We start from the raw sequence: 19665 nt of genomic DNA on the forward strand, positions 1-19665 counted from the left end.
AGATTCTAGCATATGAATAAAATCAGGTAGATGATTGGATAAGGTGTGTATATCTATGTATTATGTTGTAAGACTAACATGATGTAAAAGAAATTATTGTAGTAGTTCATTATATAGAGCTTAATATGATTTTGACATGTTCTATACCGCATGTACAAATGTACAACACTGTGGTCTCCTGAACGCAAAAATAAATAAATAAATAGGGTCGGGTTAACTTAGAGAAATTTGAACTCATTTGTTAAAAATAATTGATTGAAATTTCTCGTGTTTACTTATTGCAGACAGCACTGGAATACGTTGTTCTAAAGCTGAAAATCGAAATGTCAAATGGAACTGACATCTTTCAATACGAATAACTAACTAACTGCGTCATTACACTCTAATGATGTCAGCATGCTTCCACTTTAAATAGTACCAACAAGGCGCAGCGTGTAACATTTCAAAATAACACATAAAGCTTTTTAGTTTTTTATGATTTTCACGCAAAATAACCAATTCGCAATTTCTTTCTAGTAAATTTTACGTTGTCTTCGTATTTCTCAGCCCACTCTCCGGCACCTAATCCAGTACAAGTGCTATAGGTACTCTTAGAAAAACCACCTTAAGATACATGTGAATCCACGGTACAATGACTAACCTACCCTACTCTACGACCGGTAACAATAAAGCTGTTCGACAGGTAAGGTATCTAGTATCATAAGGAACAGTGTGTTTTTCCTACCTTCACCTACGTGCATGACACCGTCGCTTACGCGCCTGCTTCCTATGGACGCACTCCCCACGCAAGCCCGTCAGCCTCACCCTCCCCTAACTTTGTTATATAACCATTCCTTTTTTTCTTTCTTTCTTTCTTCAAGTAGCTGCCTATGGTTTCAGGAGCGTACTTTTATCCGCCCCTCCTGAGTTTGAGAAAACTATATTTTTTAATAAATTGTATACTAGTAACGTGAAACTCCTGTTTCGATAGACATCTTGCTTCCCCTTTCATTTCAAAATCTTAAATGACGCTGCTGGTTGGTTTGTCCGGACGCTGTATTTATATGCAAATCGTGAAATCAAATTTTTAAACAATTATTTATGGTGGTCCTCTTGAACTTCATATATACTAATTGGGCATTATTCTGTCTTCCAACGCAAATATTTTGGAGGATAATTAGAAGAAAATTAGTGAAAGATTTACAATTTTTCAACAACTCTTTCGACTAATATTTATTTATTTATTTATTTATCAACACAACAGGCTCTAGGCCCAGTTACAGTCTTGTTCCTTATAAATACATTTACCCTTAGTTATGTATATATTTAAACAGGGTTATACATTTATATATTTTCATTATCACATATTTTTAAGCTATTCTTGTATACTATCTCCGACATTCCAAAAACATCTATAGCAGTTATCCTTTCAATTGCATTGTAGGAAGAACTCATTCTCCATATAGGAGACTTAGCGAGGATATTTGTTCTTGCCTTTCTGCAGTAAAATGTACTGCTATTTCCTACGCGGGTTTTACCTGATGGGGCATGCAATTAAACCATCAAAGTAAGATTGGGACCGTCAATTTTACCATGTAGTAATTTGTGTAAAAATAAAAGATCCGTATGTTCTCTCCGTTGTTTCAACATGTTCATATTGAAGTTTTGTACTATTTCTGAATACGACTCGTATTTTGGATACATGCTAGTTTTTCTATGAGCAAGTAATCTCAAGAATTTTGATTGTAATCTTTCAATCATATCTATGTGTTTTGTGTTTTTGGTGACCAAGACAGAGTCGCATATTCTAATTGCGATCTCACAAAACAAAAGTAGAGTTTCATTAACGTAGCATCGTTTTGAAACTCCTTACCTATTCTCATAACAAAGCCAAGATTTCTGTATGAATTATTGACAATTGTTTCAATATGATGAGTAAAACTTAATTTAGGATCAAGTAGCACTACTAATGTGCCTAAACTTAACTTGCACGCAAACGGTGCCTTTTAAAAGCACAATGAAATATAGAATATAAAACAATGAGTAAAGGTGCTGTCTTATTTTATTTGGTACATACTTACATTCATGAAATATTAACGTCTCTTAGCAGGAAATCGAACTCTTTTGTGGCCAAGCAGTTAGCGTACATGCCAAACCCAGGTTCGATTCCAGGCAGTTCATGTAGTTTGCATTCTACGTTAAGCGTCGTGTCACGTCTCATATAGCTTCGCTACTGAAAGGAACACTACACTCAAATCTAATCAAACCTTTCTCCCTAAGATTCTCTATATCCCTAAGAATTTGCTTTTTCGTCATTTACACCTTAATTTTCTTTAAACATATTGAATTGTTATTCTGTATTTATTGAGTTTATCATTTCTTTTATTGCAGTTGCAGTTGTCCGAGATCAGCGACTCATGTTTGATATCATTTGAGAAGCTGTTTGTTGACTTATATGAAGTGTACAATGATTACGATATGCAGAAGAAAATATTGTAATATATTCTCAAAAGCATTCTATTCAACAGTTGTTTATAGGAATCGTAATGAGAGAGAAAAGGACTTACGTCACAGTTCTATCTTTCATTCGTCTAAAAAGAGGTTCCAGCATGGTGTATCTAATAACAATCTAGTGAAGCATGTAATCCACGACTGGACCAGCAAATTAGAAGCGGAAGGAGTTCCTGAACCAAAGGAGTCAGTGGAACATATAGTTGCTCATGTTTTAGGTAGTAGAAAGGTAAATAAGTCATATTATGCTAAAAGCAGTTATTTTTATGTCTTTTTATTTTAAACTCATAGCTGACACTTATAACTGAACAGGAGCAGCTTGTAAATAATCGTGGATATACAACTACTCAAAGGTGCATTTATTATTGATATGTGGACAGACTCTGGTTATAACAAAAGTCAAATGCTGCCTGCATAAGTTTGCTTCTAGTTAACCTTTCTAGTAATTCAACATCATTCAATTCCACTTATTTGCGCCGTGACATTTTCGAAAGTTCATATTGACGTGGTGTACAAATAGTACATTTGTACAGTCTTTAATTATGCTGTCTCATGTTAGGTTTTGCATTGTAAATTAAGTAACTGCTAATTTTCAGAAGTAAATAACAAAATGTCGGAATTAATATTTGCGCGATTAACTTTGTATTGTGCTCCTCCTCTTTTTCCTTTCTGTTGTCAAAAAATGTGGTTGCTTACTTACGAAGTGGTCTTGTTCTCTCTTCATGTGTCGAGGCTTTCTAAAGACACTTTCTGGTCTTTCTATCTTCTGTTGGGTTTATGGGGTCTTTCCATTTGCAAAATGTAAATTGAAGGAGGGGGGAGTACTTTGAAATGGCCTTGTAGGTATTTCAGAATAAGATATAGTTTGCTGGGAGAGGGGGGATCAGTCTCATTGTTTTTTGTGTTTATTACTTCGTTTAACTGATTCTGTAAAGGAGAGAGACGATTAACATTTTCATAAACAAATACAAATTTTACACATAGAATTCCCTACATAGGTGAACAGACTGAAATTGTACATTCTAAGGGGCTTTGCAAGTGATATAATGAAACAGGTAGTGAGAAGTGAAACTATCTAAACGAAACAAATCTTCTCGAGAATACAATTTACACCTTAAAAATGAATGGACATAGTTCGAACTGTTAAGTGTTAAATGTCTTTTAGTGTTTTGTGGACACTTGGAGTGTTTCGTTAGCACAGGATTAAAATCTTAATAACATCTCAGTGATTTCTTCCAATTTGCGGTGGGAGTGTTCGCGATTATGGATCCAGCACGGGCTGAAATATCGAATATAAAGTTTTAACAGGGATACAAAAGCACCGAGTGCAAGGTAGGTTCCTTTTCTATGCATAGTTTCTTATCTCCATTTACCAGTCATTCCGTTGAACAGTGCGAAAAGCATATCATGTGATCAGAATTTCGTAGCGGTCGAAAGAGGTGTGTGTTGCGAATATAATATAAATGAAAATATATTAACGTATTAATATTGTTATATGAAAAATGAGCCGACGATTAAGTTATAATTATGAAGAAGTGTTACGTAACGTATCAGTATGTGTAAAGGCAATGATAGTGCATGTATAGAACGTAAGATGACCATGTATGATTTGATAACTGTCTATGCACCTTTGTCCAGAACTTTGGTTAGTAGTTAATAAAATGATTTATTCACGAGTTTTGGAGTTGTGTTCTGTCTGGCTTGTAATGTCGATACATTTTCTTTTTTGACGTAATGTCTCCGCTTCAGAAAGATCCTGCAATCCATATAGTACTTACAGCAACTCTCAAGTGCACACCACGTAATGTACATCCCCTGGCAACGTCATAAGAGAAGAAATCAGTTTATATCATATGATCGTGTCCCTTACCCTATTTGCACCTTGTAATAAATGCTCTGAAAATTGAAAATAAAATTTGCACGATGAAAAGTAATGATTGTAGTTATTTATTGCAAGAATCTGCGACTTAATTTTCAGTCATGAACTTTGACTTTTTATTGGATCACTATTATAGGAAGGGTGAGGATGTAATAGATTGCTTGTAACTTAGATAATATGAGATCAATAGCCTTAGTGGTCTTCTCTCATTCACGTTTAAATCCATTTTCTTCACCTCTTGGAATTCTTTGTGATTGAAACTTCAGTTGCAATGTTCCATATGCGTACATGTGTATGTGTGCTACATTTTCCAATATTGAATTTTTATTTTATCTTCTTTCGCAGCGATCAGTTGTTTATGAAAGTTTGCAGAGAGCACTGACTGAGGAACAATTAAAGACGTTAGCCAGGTTGTGTGAATGCAGAATGGCTAGGTAAGGAATATTAAAGAGTCATTTATCCTCATCACCTGAGGTGATTGACCACAAAAATGTCAATTGAATCCCTACGGAGAGCGGCGCATGCGCTTCCGTCAGATGCAACAATTGATATTTTCATTAGTGTCGTTGAACATGCTTTGTTCTTTATTGGTTATATTTATTTTAAGTGTCATCATTGAAGTAACTGTTATCTCAAGAAATTTTCAATTTAAGAGAGCCTACATGCCAAAAATAGTTACTCCATCAAAATCCAAGGGGCGTGGTAAAGTACTCACTTCTGGCACGTGGGGTCGCTAGTTCGATCCCAGCTTGCGCCAAGTGGGTTTTGTGATGGATGACACCGTGTTCTAGGTTTTCTTGGAATTCTACCACTTTCTTCATTCTACTATTCAATTCACTGTTTTGTTTAGCCTACACGGCGTAACTGTGGGGCTACAACTTAAATATTCTTTTCAAGCGACTTCATGTTTTTTTTTTTTTTTTTTTTTTTTTTTTTTTTTTTTTTTTTTTTTTTTTTCTTCAATCATAGCTTACAAGACAGAGAATTGAACAAGCCAAAATTATTTAATAGGCCACTGTTGACAATAAGCTAAAAGTATGACATGAAGTAGAAAGTACAGCAAGAAAAAGAAACGTAAACAAGAAAATCTATTTATCAAAGATAAATTCGTTGTGGGTAAGTTGGGTTTTAGTCGATAACTATAATTAAAGTATTTAATATTTTTAACAAGACCATCTGGGAACCAGTCACAGCGCAAAGGTCAGTGCGCCTCCAATGAACGTGGACTGTGCCGGCTGAGCCCTATCATATGAACGAATACGGATCAGGCCTAGTCACAAACCACATCCAACTTAATGAAGGTTTCATCCGAAGTGTTAGTGCACCGACAGTTCAACATTCCCTGCATCGTCTTGGCTTCAGGAGCCGCACGCTTTGCATGGGCTCGAAGGCACTGGTATTGGACTATGAAACAATGGAAATGGGTAGCCTGGACAGGTGAGTTCCTATTCTGGTTATATCGCGTTGATGGGAGAGTCCGAATCTGGCGACATCATAATGAAACCATGGATCTCACATGTCAGGTTGGTAATATAGTGCAAGGTGGTGGGGGCTCTTATAGTCTGGAGTGTCCAGTTGGACATTATTGGGACCATTAATCCACGTAAGAGGATCTCCGAATGCCAACCTGTATGTGGACATCCTAGGGGGACATGTACATCTATGAAATAGTGTGACCACATATATCTTTTTAAATTTGTCTATGCGTTACGGAATTCTTCATGAACACGCACATGGTATTAACACTGTTAGCTATTGAGGAATTGCATGATCTAACTTCAAAGACTCATCACATCCTAATAAAGTGTATACTGAACCTGTAAGAAAGTGAAACCCATAGAAACTAAAGAAAATTAATTAAAATTGGTACATTTACGAGTATGTTGAAGTTATGCGTGAACATGTGCACAATGAAGTCGATTAATTGCGATATTACAAGCTGTTAACGAGTTTCGTGATCTAGCTGCGAAGACTATTATCGGATCCTAATGAAATGTATATGAAGCTACCGCGGAACAAAATGCAAGTGAACAAAATTGGTGCAAAATTTATGCATGATAAAATATACAATTTTTGGTAAGAAGATTGTCAGACGGTGAAGAGTTTCATTGTCTAGCTGCGAAGACTATTAGATACTCATGAAGTTAATATGAGACCACCGAAAAAGAATGCTCTTTCAAAGAAAAATTAATAAAAACCTGTATATAGGGCAGAAGTTACGTGAGAATACGCATATTATATATATATATATATATATATATACGGGTCGACATGAAAACCCCCTTCTTTTTTTGAAGTCAGTTAAAATATAGAAACTACTGAAAATGGAGCTGGTGGAATCCACCATCTTGGCAGAACTCTTATTGCACGCTAGGTATGTTTCAAGCTACCAGCTGAAAATCTGTGAAGAATTTTCTATAAATGAATGAATGAACTTTCTAAATTTCTTCATTTATAGCGATTCAGATTGCTGAATGCAATTTCCACTTTCTCTGTCTCTCTTTTTCTACGTTCTGACAAGAAGCCATTGAGCCTCGAAAGCTCACTGGTTCTGTTTACTATTTCGATTGTTTTATATATATATATATATATATATATATATATATATATATATATATATATATATATATATATATATATATATATATATATATATATATATATATATAATATGTATGAATTATTTCAAATTTAGTGTTTTAAGAAGTTGTTTATATAGTGCACTTTTAAAAGCATTACGTGTTTTGCAAGCTTCGGTTCTTTTATAGCTTAGAGAGGGGAATTTTATATATTGATTTTGCAATGTTATGAGTATCTGTTGGGGTTATCTTAAGCCTATATTAATTTATATGGTTTAGTGGTTGACCTATCCGTCTATCCTTGAACTTTATTTCTTGCAGCAGTTAAACTGACTTGGACCAAAGTGGACGTGGTTATGATTGGACGGCCTATCTGGTTGAAGGCAATCAATTTTTCTCTATTCACGGAAAATTTTGGGAAGGGCGATGTAAACTTGTCACTGTGATATGGTCCTAAAATATTTTAAAATATTCATAAGTTGATGGGATTAGATTTTAGTATCCCTTCCAGCAGCGAGGCTATATGAGACATGGTTCCTACAACTTAATGTGGAATCAGAACCACATGAGTTCCTACCGGGAATTGAACTCGGGTTACCCATGCCAAAGGCGCGTACGCTAATCATAAGCTCACGAAGGAACTCTGAAACAAATAATCATAAGCGAAAGGAGAGAAAAAGGGGCATTGAGATGTAGTGCTATGACTAAAGTTGACTAAAGGCTACTCACTATTACTATGCCCGAAGGAAACTGAAAGGTTAGTGTTCTCGTCTTCTGTAGGAGGGCCCCGGGTTCAATTTTCGCCAGAGGCTCGTGAAACTGTCCGTCAATATCTCATTATAGCCTTGGTGCTCAAAGGAGGCATTGAACAGCAAATGAATAACAAACCGAAAGATGTGAAAGGGTGTATTGCCTTTCTTTTTCACGTTTGCTGCTTGAGTCCATGAAATACTAATTACTTTTATAATGATCACTTTGGGTGCACAGATCTGTCATACAAAGAGGTAGCATGTAATGCGAGTGAAGATAAATGAAAATTAGGTGTTAGTTTTCTGTTTGGTCTTTTGGAATAGGAACTGGGAAGACGGTAAGTGAAGTTTATTTTGTGTAATTGTAATACTTTCCAGAATGCCAGTGCAGTATATAATTGGTGAATGGGATTTTCTGGATCTCACCCTGAAGATGGTTCCACCAGTGTTCATCCCAAGGCCTGAAACTGAGCAATTGGTGGAGATTGTGTTGAAGCATCTCCGGCCACAGGACTGTGTGTTGGACGCCTGTTGTGGTTGCGGAGCCATTAGCATCGCTCTTCTGAAGAAACAGCCACAGGTACTTAGGTACTGCTATCATTTCAGTTCTTCCTTAATATATTCCGGTCTCAAGGGGGAGAAAGAATTGTATTCGCAACATTCAAATGTTTATCTTATATTCAAAATAGAACTGGGTCTGGGCATTTGTTTTTCCAGAACAAGAAAAAGGAAGATTGGATTTTGTTGACCACACACACTGCACACAGCGTTGGACAGCTCACGTCTGTTAAGATGTGTTAAACTTTCTTCTTAAAACAAAAGTACAGAATGCTTTTTCCTGGTAACAAAACGTTCATACTTATTTTTAGTTTTAGATAAAGCTTTGTGGTTTGCGTCATTCTACAGATAAACTCATTAAATTTCTGTTAGTCCTTTGACTACCTACGTGACACACGTGTCCCGTGGAAAAAATTCAAATACCGTTAACTTCATTTCAAATCTAAAGCACACACATTGTTTTCCCAATGGTTTAGATATGACTAGGAGAGTCTTTAGCTTTCAAAACTATCAGCAGAAGTCAAGTATTTCGCAGAACACACGAGGAAACCTTTGTTTTTCGTCAAGTGCTTATCAGAAGTCGTTGTGTATTGTTGTTGTGACGTAGTTTGGTTATTGTTGAAGGTTTTTATTGTGTTATTTTGTGTGAAACGACTCTTTATTTCTCTGCGAAGAGCATATATTCGAAGATTGCAATTCTCATTAGGCATGTAAAACTTTATAATATATATATTTTTCCTTAGTGGGTTAGACGTGTCCCATTGGTCTTCGGTGGTGATGGATTATATATATCCCAATGGTACTAGAAAGATATTTTCAGTCCGCAATCTACCACGGTTCTTCTAGAGACGATGTGCCGGATGCACACAACATAAGGTTGAAAAGAGAACCATAACTTTCCGTATCGCGTGTCATGTACCACTCTGTAGACAATGTTTTACACCTTACCACTCATAAATGTATAACGAGTCTTCATAATGCTTGAATTGTAAATTATTTACAAATAAAACCTTGTGCTGGCTGTTTGTCGCTGTGTTTCCTTTCGTAAGCTAGAATACCATTGGGACAATTATATCCGCCTTATAAAACTATTGGGACATGTATAACCCACCCCTGTGTTTACCTGCCCCACATCATATGAAAGTTTCCAGCCGTGAGTAACTTATAATGTGCCTATCTAACACGTATATCATGAATGTATATATAAAAAAAAAAAAATCCTACATAGAAGAAAAAATTGGTAGTCAAAGGATTAATAAGAACCTGTCGTATAGTATAAGAACGCAATATTCAGTTTGTGATTGTCTCAAAAATCGTGCCTTTTTACTTCAATATTTGGCACTGGAAATACGTACACTCATGTCCAAAATTATTGTCGCATGTCTATAAAAATGTTGTAGGAATATCATTTGATAACGAATTCGCCGGTATTTCTTATGATGTTAGTATGTGTATAATCGGCAAAGACATGTATGTGGCAAATTTCATGTCAAACGAGCAGTAAATAGAACAATAAAACGAAAATAAAACTTTCTTGTCCATTTAGCAACATTTTGTTTTACTCATTCTAATTGTCGTATTCATAACTCTTTTTCTATGAAATTTACCACAGATATACATTTCCCGATTATACACATAGTATCAATATTAAAAGTAGAATGCAAAGTCATTATCAAATTATATTCTTACAAAAAGAAGTTATAGATATGCGACAATCATTTTGGATATGAGTGTACATATTGTCTTTTTTCTTTGCATAGTCTGGTAAAAACTCTGATGGGATTCTGGTTTCTCACAATGCTTATCTGAGTATTATCCATGGTTAAAGTTTAAAATTTCTTCGTTAGGATGGAATCAGTGGTATTCATTGCATGCATGTTTGTATAATATCAATGCATGATGGGTTAGAATAACTGCTTTAAAATTAGTAATGACTGGCTATGATAAAGAAATAGTTTTGCCATTCTCATTTTAATCAATACAACTGTTTCTAACATGATATAGGCAGTGGCGGATCTGGGCTTGGGGTCCTAAGCCCCCCGTTTTTTGAGTGACAAAAATAATTTAAGCTATTATTTATACACTTTGAAAGTTTATAGTAAAGCTCATGATATACCTAATATAGAGTCTGGGTTCTGGCTGCCCCTCCTTTCAGTTTTTACCTTCTAGATTCGCCCCTGGATATAGGGACTTCAAAGTATGTTACAAAAGCTAATCAACTGAATTTGGTGAAATCAGCCTTATACGAAAAAACTCCCAACAGTTTCAACTTAATAAATTAAACTGGCGCATGATTACAAATATTCACTTGGACTAATCTTGATATACGTACATCTGTCATTTACTAATTGCCGAGATTTTCAATGAGAACTCTCATCTTCCTCAGCGGCCTTTTCGTAAAATATCTACAGCAAACTATCACGTCACATGGCATCCACCGTTGTGGCATCGAAGTATCAAAAGAAAAATGTTTCTTTCAGAAATAAAAAAAAAATATACAGGTACCTCGGTATTGTCAGTAACAAAAGTTATACATTTAAAATTTTGAACGTTAATATAACCACTATCTCAAAATGTTCCTGAATGATACAGCTATACTATACAGTTGTGACTTTGAGATTATAAACAGTTCTAACCTTCTACCTGTGAATTACGTGATACATTCAATAGGTTTTCTACTGCTTTTCGCGTCCCATAAGTCCACTAATACTCCATTCTTTCATTTTTTACACACTATAATTTGTTGGCACACTTTCGCTAGTTGTTCTACACAAAGCAATAATTGAAATTCGTATACAATAATTTCTCCATACTGTTGTGTTATATTGGGAACAAAAGATAGAATATTTTCATAACTTTGACGAGTCATTGGATTTCGCTATAGATAGGGCACAATATTGCCACACAGAAAATAGAAAAGGTTCTTGCAATTTATTCATAAACAGATGGTGATAACAGAAGAGCTGTATAGAAATCAGATTTGCAAAAAATGGATTATTGTATAGTTAACCTAAAGTGAAAAGCACTAAAGCAAAAATATACATACTGAGTTCAATTCTAAAAGCTTTTCTTCTTATTATTTCAGGTTAGTTTCTGCCCATCTTTCTTCCTGAATCCTGATCCCAACTATTGAATGACTGTCGTATGCTAAGATTAATCCAGGTAGAATCCGATAGCTTATCACCTGACACCTACAGACCCACTCATTGACAGGTAGTATATTTCTTGTTATATTCGTTTGTATTTGTTTAGCCCCGATGGAACGCTTCCATAAGTAGAGGCATCGTTGGAACAAATACACTGGCTTTGATGTAACACCACAGAAAGAAGTGACAGTGTAAAGACAAATGACCTTACAGCCACAGCATGTTTTTTCTTCTCCATTTTAAGATACACGTTCTCTTCAGCGCTGTGGGAGCATTGAGTTTAGGAATAACTTCGTGATGAAATGGACTGGGGAGCCGTTTTATTGAAAACTTAAATCTGTCCTGTTTTGTAACTGAGGACAATTGTAAATGCAAGGTATGCAATCCCTATTGTTGTATTTTGCAATGGAGAAAAGTTGTTGGCATACGTATTCAATAGAGATGGCACAGAATATTCACTTTTGGAGAATGACATTCATATTTTACCTAACTGTGTACATCTTCTCCGGAAAATATTAATTGACAGAACGAGTTAATATTTTTCAGAGTACTTTTAAAGACTTTTCTTTCGAAAATTATTTTACGTAGGTATCCGAACTAAAGATTTTTTTGTTCTGACTACTGTGAATAAGAATCTTCATGTTGCTTGTATTGTATGAACTTCACATATTTCTAACCAGCGCTGTGATAAGATATTGAACATTATTTTCTTATTTAGATGTAAACATTACAAAAGTTACAGAAATTCATAAGAGAACACACACCTAGTTGCTGCCCTTATTCTAGATAATGTTTTAAATACTTGATTGAATACTTTCACCATCCTTAAATGGAAGTAAGTATTAGAATTTACGGATACTCTGTAGATAGTAATTCGTATTAAGTGGTGAATTTAGGCTCATATAAATAAACTATGACATATAGTCTATCACAAAAAAATAGCACCACTTTGGAAAAACTGTTATATTGTTAGTTCCAGCCCTATTTTATACACCTCGTTGGTCACACACTGTTCAATTAATATTTTAATAGTTCTCTAATATTTATGTTGTGCTACTATAGTACATATATGAATATTAAAACAAAACCCTAAGGTTTATACATTAGGTGACCTTACAGTCCACGTATTAATGAAATGCATATTATTTGATTATCACACTTTTTGTGTATCGTTTATCGGTAAATTGTGAGAAAGTTATTAAAAGTAGACAAAAAAAGAAAAAGAAAATTGCTTCGACCACAATGTTTATAACGCTTCAGTATTTTGTTAGACCACCTCGAGAAGCAAGCCGACGAGGCATACTGTTCACAAATGTTTCACACAATGAAATATCCAGTTCGTGGTGCCAGATCCGAACGAGTTCCTCAGTGAGTTGTCTTCTAGACTGATATATCTTCCCACGTTATTTTCGTGACATAATGTACCACAAATTTTCAATGGGATTCATATCTGGAGAATTTGGTGGCCACCATAATCTTTGAATACCCTTGAAAACCAGTCCCCAACACTCCGTGCCCCATGACATAGCGCATTGTCATCTTGGAAAATAAAATAATTCAAATTCAGACCCTAGCAATAATCAGCTGCTGTTCGTAGTAACTTTCGGTTAAGAATATCAATGTAATATGCCGCATTCACTTGTTTGCTGCAAATTTCAATTCGTCCCACTCCCTTTGAGGTAAAGCAGCCACAAAAAACATAACACTTCCAACGAATTTTCTTGTTTTGGAAACACACTCTGGCTTCAGACTTTATCTTTTTCTCTTCCACAATCTCACTCCACTGTCATTTCCAACAACCATAAACTTTTTCTCAACTGAGAATCTTACGTGCTGCCACTGTTCATCACTCCATACATCGTATCTACTCACGAACTCTCTTTTAGCCTTTACGTGCTTGTCACTTAAACGTGGAGTTTTCTTATGTAACCCTCTTGAATCGTCTGATAACAGTCATCCGGCTTATGTTACAACCTCCATTAGAAGAGACAGCCGCTGCAATTCCCCTGGAGCTGGAAGCTCTGTCTGATACAGCTAAGCGAACAATCTCTCGATCCAATCTCGCAGTTGTTTTGTTTTTCCTGCCATATCGTTCTCGTTTTGAAGATACACCATACAATTCTTGCTTCTGTATTATTCTACCAACAGTAGTATGATGTATACCTAGGATTTTGGAGACTAGTCTATTTGAGTAGCCCTCATCTCGCATTGTCAGAATTCGTCCTTGTTTACGAGGACTCGTATCACACTTCCCGTGTTTCGAATTTGAAGGGGATGATGAAGGTTCCTCAACGTCTTATAATGTAAGTGAAGCACTTCCATTTAGAACGTAAACAAAACGAACATTTAATAATAGATAATTTTCATCAAAATTTACACTTTACACTGCTCCAGAAAAGCAAATAAAACGAGCATTTTAAGTATCACCACACTCATATTGACTACAGAGACACCAAACGAAAAGCATCTGAACTACTGTAACGCAAAATACTGCTCTGATCTTCCCCAAACTTAAAGGTTGTTGGGAACACCAAGTAGATACCAGTATGTCACGGAATGGCTTATTTAAATAGTAAATATAATGAAACCCTTGTGGTTGCTCTTGAGTGGTGCTTTTTTTTTTTTTTTTTTTTTTTTTTGTGACTGACTGTATATATATTGTGTGTGTGTTTGTTTGTTTTTGTTTTAAAAATATTTTCTCATCTTACTGTTCTACATTTTGTATTTATATTCTTGTTTGATTTTGATTTCAGATAACCTGTGTTGCTGTAGACCAAAGCAAAATGGCGTGTAAGTTGACGAGAGAAAACGCTATACGTCATGACGTCATGGAAAGATTGGAAATAATCAGAGGCAAAATAAGTGAGGACGGTATTCCACAGTTGGCTGAGCAAAAGGTGGATGTAATCGTAAGCAACCCTCCGTACGTCCCTAGAAAGGATCTTATGAAAGTACAGCCTGAAATCATGGTGTGAGTATTCGTCATCTTCATCCATTTCTTTACTTCTCCTTGTGTTTCTAAGTTCTTCAGTTTAATTAAAAACTCGGATAACGCTAGGCAGAGTTCACCCAAAAGATTTGCACTTGTAGCAGGAATTTTGTAGAGGAGCTTATTAGTTTCGAACTCTATGTTATTTTTTATAGTTAAAATCTCACTTATAAGTAACGTATATCACGAGACTTTTAAGTAGGGATATCAAACTGGGTGTATAGATTTCTAATTTGAAATAAGTAGACAAGTATGCCAGGGTTTTAAAAATTCCGCTATTAAGGAGAGGAAGGGAAAATTTCTACAATGGTTTTCTTCACATTCGAATCAAATACTGTCCCATCATCATGGAAGAATTTCTAAACTGTTTGAAATTATCTCTAAAACATAGCTAGTTCGCCCGAACTGGGACTTTTATCTCTTATTATCTTTGTCGTGCTCTTTCTGTTTCTAAGGAGCATCAAATTGTGTTTATTTCTCAGTATTTTTAGACACTGAATATTTAAACCTTTTAGTGAAGTTGTTTGTGATTATTTCTTTATGTTCTTTCGACTCAGGTTTCTTTTTCTTGCTTTATTTTCCTCATCAAATATGATTTCTTCGAGCTCAAATATTGTTGTTGTCTGCCGTAGAAACATGTTTCATTGTTTAAAAGTCTCAATTTAGAAAGTGTGGATTTAAAAGGTCGTTGTCCTGTTATATATTGAACTGAACTATTCCCAGTTAGATATTCGTTAATGTCTAGCTTTTATGTTGGGAGACATTTCAAACACTCTCCTTGCCTTATTTGATTTTCCCCAATACGATTACCACTTGGAGAGAAATGTTTCTCAGCATCACATTTAAAAATATCTGAAGTTGTATCGCTTCTACTCTTTTTTTTAACAAGTATTTTCCTGTTGTTCTTAGGAATGACAAATTCAGTGGATTCATGGGTAACAATACCTGAAGTGCTATCACAGGCGTTGATTACAGGCTTCCATTATTCTTAACGAAACCGCTGTTTGCAATCTTTCTAACTTTTTCCGTATTTTGTAGGATCTTGTGTCCCGACACTTAAGCAATGGTATCCACTTTGTTGAAAGTATTACTTGATACTTCAATGTATCGATTGTTCGCAGTATTATGTTCACGATGAACTTCCATGCACTTACTTCTAAACCCATGTCTCCGCAGGCTTTTGATAAAACAGTTGCATTTCTTTCTGTTTTCCTCGTATCTATCAGGTTGACATCATTACCACAAGCCACTATCCTTTCTTTGTTGAAACAAAGGGTTTTTGAATCTGTCGTGGTAAACAAATGACCAGAAAATAAGACAGAATACAGAAAAAGAAGTAAACTGTAAGTACTTTCGTCAAATACTTCATTAGATTGGACGGGAAAGAGAAAAATCTATCTGGGCGCTACATAGAAACGCAGTCACGTGATAACGTTGAAAGTAGAGATAGTTCAATGGACAAAACTAATGGGTGGGTTAGTGAGTAAATATAGGGAAGCTCCTTTGTAGCTGTAAGGCGCGAAAGGTCTCGCTTCGATTCCAGGTGGGGACTTGTGTAGTTCGGATTCCACTGTAAGCTATAGTTCCCTGTCTTATAGAGCCTTGGTGCTAAGACGGACATCAGTCTCCAGATCGACGAAGAGTATAGCAGGAGAAGGGATAATTATTAAAGGGAGATAATTACGTAATATACAAAAAGAATTTTTAAATCAAGAATTGAAAATACAAAATACAGCAGACTCTTTTTAATTCGAAGTCCAGCGGGATACGAAACAGTTCAAATTATCCAAAAATATGCATTGCTCAATACCTAGTTGAACATAACAACTGTTCCCGTAAAAGTGATATACAGTAAACTTTAGTTTTAAGGGAAGATATTATTTCCGTGAAACAATACTGCAAACAAACAAACTACATTTACTCGTGCATAAATTAAGAGAGACATACCATGGAAAAGTACAATACCACATACACTGAATTAACACACACTACCAAATACACAAGCAATAACCTTCATTATCTGTTCTTTCTTTCGTGATCTTCATTTGGTTTGAGTTAATTGATTTTACAATAGCAAAAAACGCTTTAATTTCCCATTGCGTGTAATACGTTATGAGTAAGATTTGGTTGTTATTCAATAGAACATCTTAAGAACTTACCACTATTCAGCCATTTCGGAAGCTTTAAATGAGGTTGCTATACGCTGTTGTTTACCTTATTGTCGCTCTTTTGTGTCACTCTTCTGTTTCCAGTCTGTCCAAGACTAAAAAGTATTATACTATATTACTTCAAGTTATCAAAGAAAGGTTTAAAAGTTCGATTTACCAACGATTTTTCATCATTGTTTTCAATACAGTTTTCAAGGGAAATAGGCTTTCGTTCGAGTTATCCAGCATTTCGAATTAACGAGAACCTTCTGTATATCCGTTTTAGTGTGTTATTTATTTGACGTTTAATATGCGCAAAAACTAAAAATTGATGATGATCTTGGGCAGAAGATTTTTTTTTTTTTTTTCTTATACGTAAATAGTCACCAGTGTACATCGGAAAGATATAACATAGCAGCATTTCTCGTAATAATTTACTGTATAATATTTCTTGTTATGCATCTTTAAAAATCTAGAATTAAAGAATAGTTTAAAACAGTTCTTAGTAGAACATTTTTTTTAAAGCATTGGTGAACTCTAATTTACAAGATAATACTCGGCAATTTACTTTGTAATGACGTGTATTACCCATGACCATGTTTTAGTGTATAATAGTATTGAGAAGTGCAATTTTATCCATGTGTGATGATAAAGCACTTAATGAATTATATGATACAAAGTGATAGGTAGTTCAGTTACTGATATCGTTTTAGATACGAGGACTTACGGGCGTTAGATGGAGGAATGGATGGTTTAAGCGTCATTAAGCCATTGTTGAGTCGAGCTTCCGAGTGGTTAAAGCCAAATGGTAAGATGTTCCTTGAGGTAGATCCATCTCATCCTCCGTTGATAGAAGACTGGTTGCGAAAGGAAACAAACCTGGAGCTACAGTTTGTACAAAGCTTCACAGACTTCTGTGGGAAGGAACGTTTTCTTCAGGTGAACAAAATAGACTCGCAAACTACAAGATAGCAGATCGATAAACTGTAGACTTATTTATGACTTTAATTTGTGGTTTGTGCTACAAAGTATTTTCTACAGAAAACAATGGGGATCGCTTAGATTCAAACAGACAACAATTAGCTAATACAAGTCATGATTTTCTCATAATATAAATTTTTGAAAGATCTAATAGAATTGCTTTTAATGAGAGAACAGTGTGCTTCTTCAACCATCTGAAAACTTCACTGTTGGAATGTCCTTTGTAATAAATGGATTGAGATCGTAGCGTTGATACTGTAAATTATTGATTTATTGACATTTGAGCTCAAGTACCTTTTTCATTTTCTCCAAATATATTGCTAACATTGTGTTTTTCTTTTTAATCATATATACATTTCCTAGAGTTTCGTATTTTCATATTGTTAACAGAGCCGTGGTGATCCTGTGGTACAGCGCTCACCTCTGGCGCGTGGAATTCCTGGTTCGATCTCAGCTCCCGCCAAGTGGGCTTTTCTTTCACCCACTTTCTTTAATATCTATCTGATTATCACCGTCCCCCTTACCATCCGTGATAGTCGTGGGACATTAAGCTTAAAAAACAGTGCACGGTACTGTGATACCAAAAAAATACTAGTAACACCATTGTCTGTAAGCTAAATGCAGCAGTTGTGACTCCTACACAAAGGAAAGTATACAACATTGTTATTCATTCTTTAAATTTCATATCTGACAGCTACATGGTACAAACACCAGCAGAAATAAATACAAACACGTTACAGATTTTATGTCAATAACTTCGAAACGAGCTTTAGATTTATTTGACATTGTTTTCTAACTGAAAACTGTTGCAAAGTTAATTTTATATATATATACAGAGGGATAGACAAAATAATTTAAAAACACTTCATACAGGACACGTAAGTTTGGCCCTCCACTGTACAACACGTGTTGCAGTTGCCGATTGTTTTTTGTTTTCAATGTGTCATATGGACCTTCCTCTCCCGTCAGCAGTAACCAGTTCACCTGTGAGTGTCGTGGTGTGAAAGCGGTGCGGTAAAATGGGCGACCTGACAGACTTCCAAAGAGGCATGATCCTTGGTGCCCGTCTGGTTGGAGCTTCAGTGGCAACAGTGGCGAACATTGTGAGGGTATCCAAAGGCACTGTGTCCAATGTCACGAGGGCATACACAATTCATGGGCAAACGACGTCTGCAAAGCACAACAGTGGTCGAAAGACAATCCAGTCACATAATGACCGAGGGCATTAAAACGGATTGTAGCAGCTTAAAAGAAGACCATTGGAATGAAAAATACGTCTGAAGTCAATTCCGGCCTACAAAATCCAGTTTCATCGAAAACAGTGCGACGGGAACTTCTTAAAATGAAAATTCATGGCAGGGCCGCTATCGCCAAACCATTGGTCACAGCAGTAAATGCGAAGAGGCGTATCCAGTGGTGCCAGGACCACAAGGCGTAGACTCATGAGCAGTGGAAACACGGAATGTAGTCCGATGAATGGACCTTCACATTGTTTCCAACAACCGGTCGTGTTTACGTATGGAGAACACCGTCGCAGGCCTATGATACAGACTGTCTGCTCCCAACTGTAAAGCATGGGGGTGGTTCTGTTACACTATGGGCTGTGATATCGTGGTTTTCTGCAGGTCCCATCATAGCCCTGCATGGAATGATGAATGCCAAGGCGTATGAGGCCATTTTGGAGGACCAGGTTCTACCTACGGCCCAAATATTGTTCCCTGATGGTGATGGCATGGCATCTACCAAGATGATTTGGCACCCTGTCACGCTGCAAAAACGGTGAAATCATGGTTTGAGGAATATGACCAGGAGCTATCACACCTCCCCTGGGTCCCACAATCATCAGATCTGAACATCATTCAGCCATTGTGGTCTAAGTTAGAAAAGCGTGTTCGGTCACATTACCCTCCACCAGCATCCTTTAAGGAACTGGAGCCTGTTTTGGAGGAACAATGGTACAAAACTCCACACACTACGATTCAGGAGCTGTATACGTCCATTCCACGTCGGATCCAAGCTGTTTTGGACGCCCTGGAGATAGTACGTTGTATTAATATTTATGTTGATATTGAGGAGGGAAGGAGGCTTTGGCTACAAAGGAGTTGTTGGAGTATATTCTCCATAGTCGTCCAATAAATGCAGCGATC

The 19665-nt window shown here is 36.0% G+C and overlaps 1 protein-coding gene across 9 annotated transcripts in view; it reads left to right on the forward strand.

Moving 5' to 3' along the window:
• HemK1 (HemK methyltransferase 1) overlaps nucleotides 1-17788 on the forward strand; it is a 20251-nt gene extending 2463 nt beyond the window's left edge. For all 9 annotated transcript variants that reach the window (XM_081738022.1, XM_081737979.1, XM_081737988.1 and 6 more), the window contains 5 exons: nucleotides 2371-2719; nucleotides 4715-4803; nucleotides 8076-8277; nucleotides 14155-14372; nucleotides 17251-17788. In XM_081738022.1, coding sequence (XP_081594148.1) covers nucleotides 2435-2719; nucleotides 4715-4803; nucleotides 8076-8277; nucleotides 14155-14372; nucleotides 17251-17509 — 1053 coding nt within the window. In that variant the 5' untranslated portion in view covers nucleotides 2371-2434 and the 3' untranslated portion in view covers nucleotides 17510-17788. The remainder of the gene's footprint in view (nucleotides 1-2370; nucleotides 2720-4714; nucleotides 4804-8075; nucleotides 8278-14154; nucleotides 14373-17250) is intronic.
• Nucleotides 17789-19665: the final 1877 nt, after the last annotated feature.

The sequence above is a fragment of the Thermobia domestica genome, chromosome 2 (genome assembly GCF_964235325.1).
Source record: "Thermobia domestica chromosome 2, izTheDome1.hap1.1, whole genome shotgun sequence".
NCBI lineage: Eukaryota > Metazoa > Arthropoda > Insecta > Zygentoma > Lepismatidae > Thermobia > Thermobia domestica.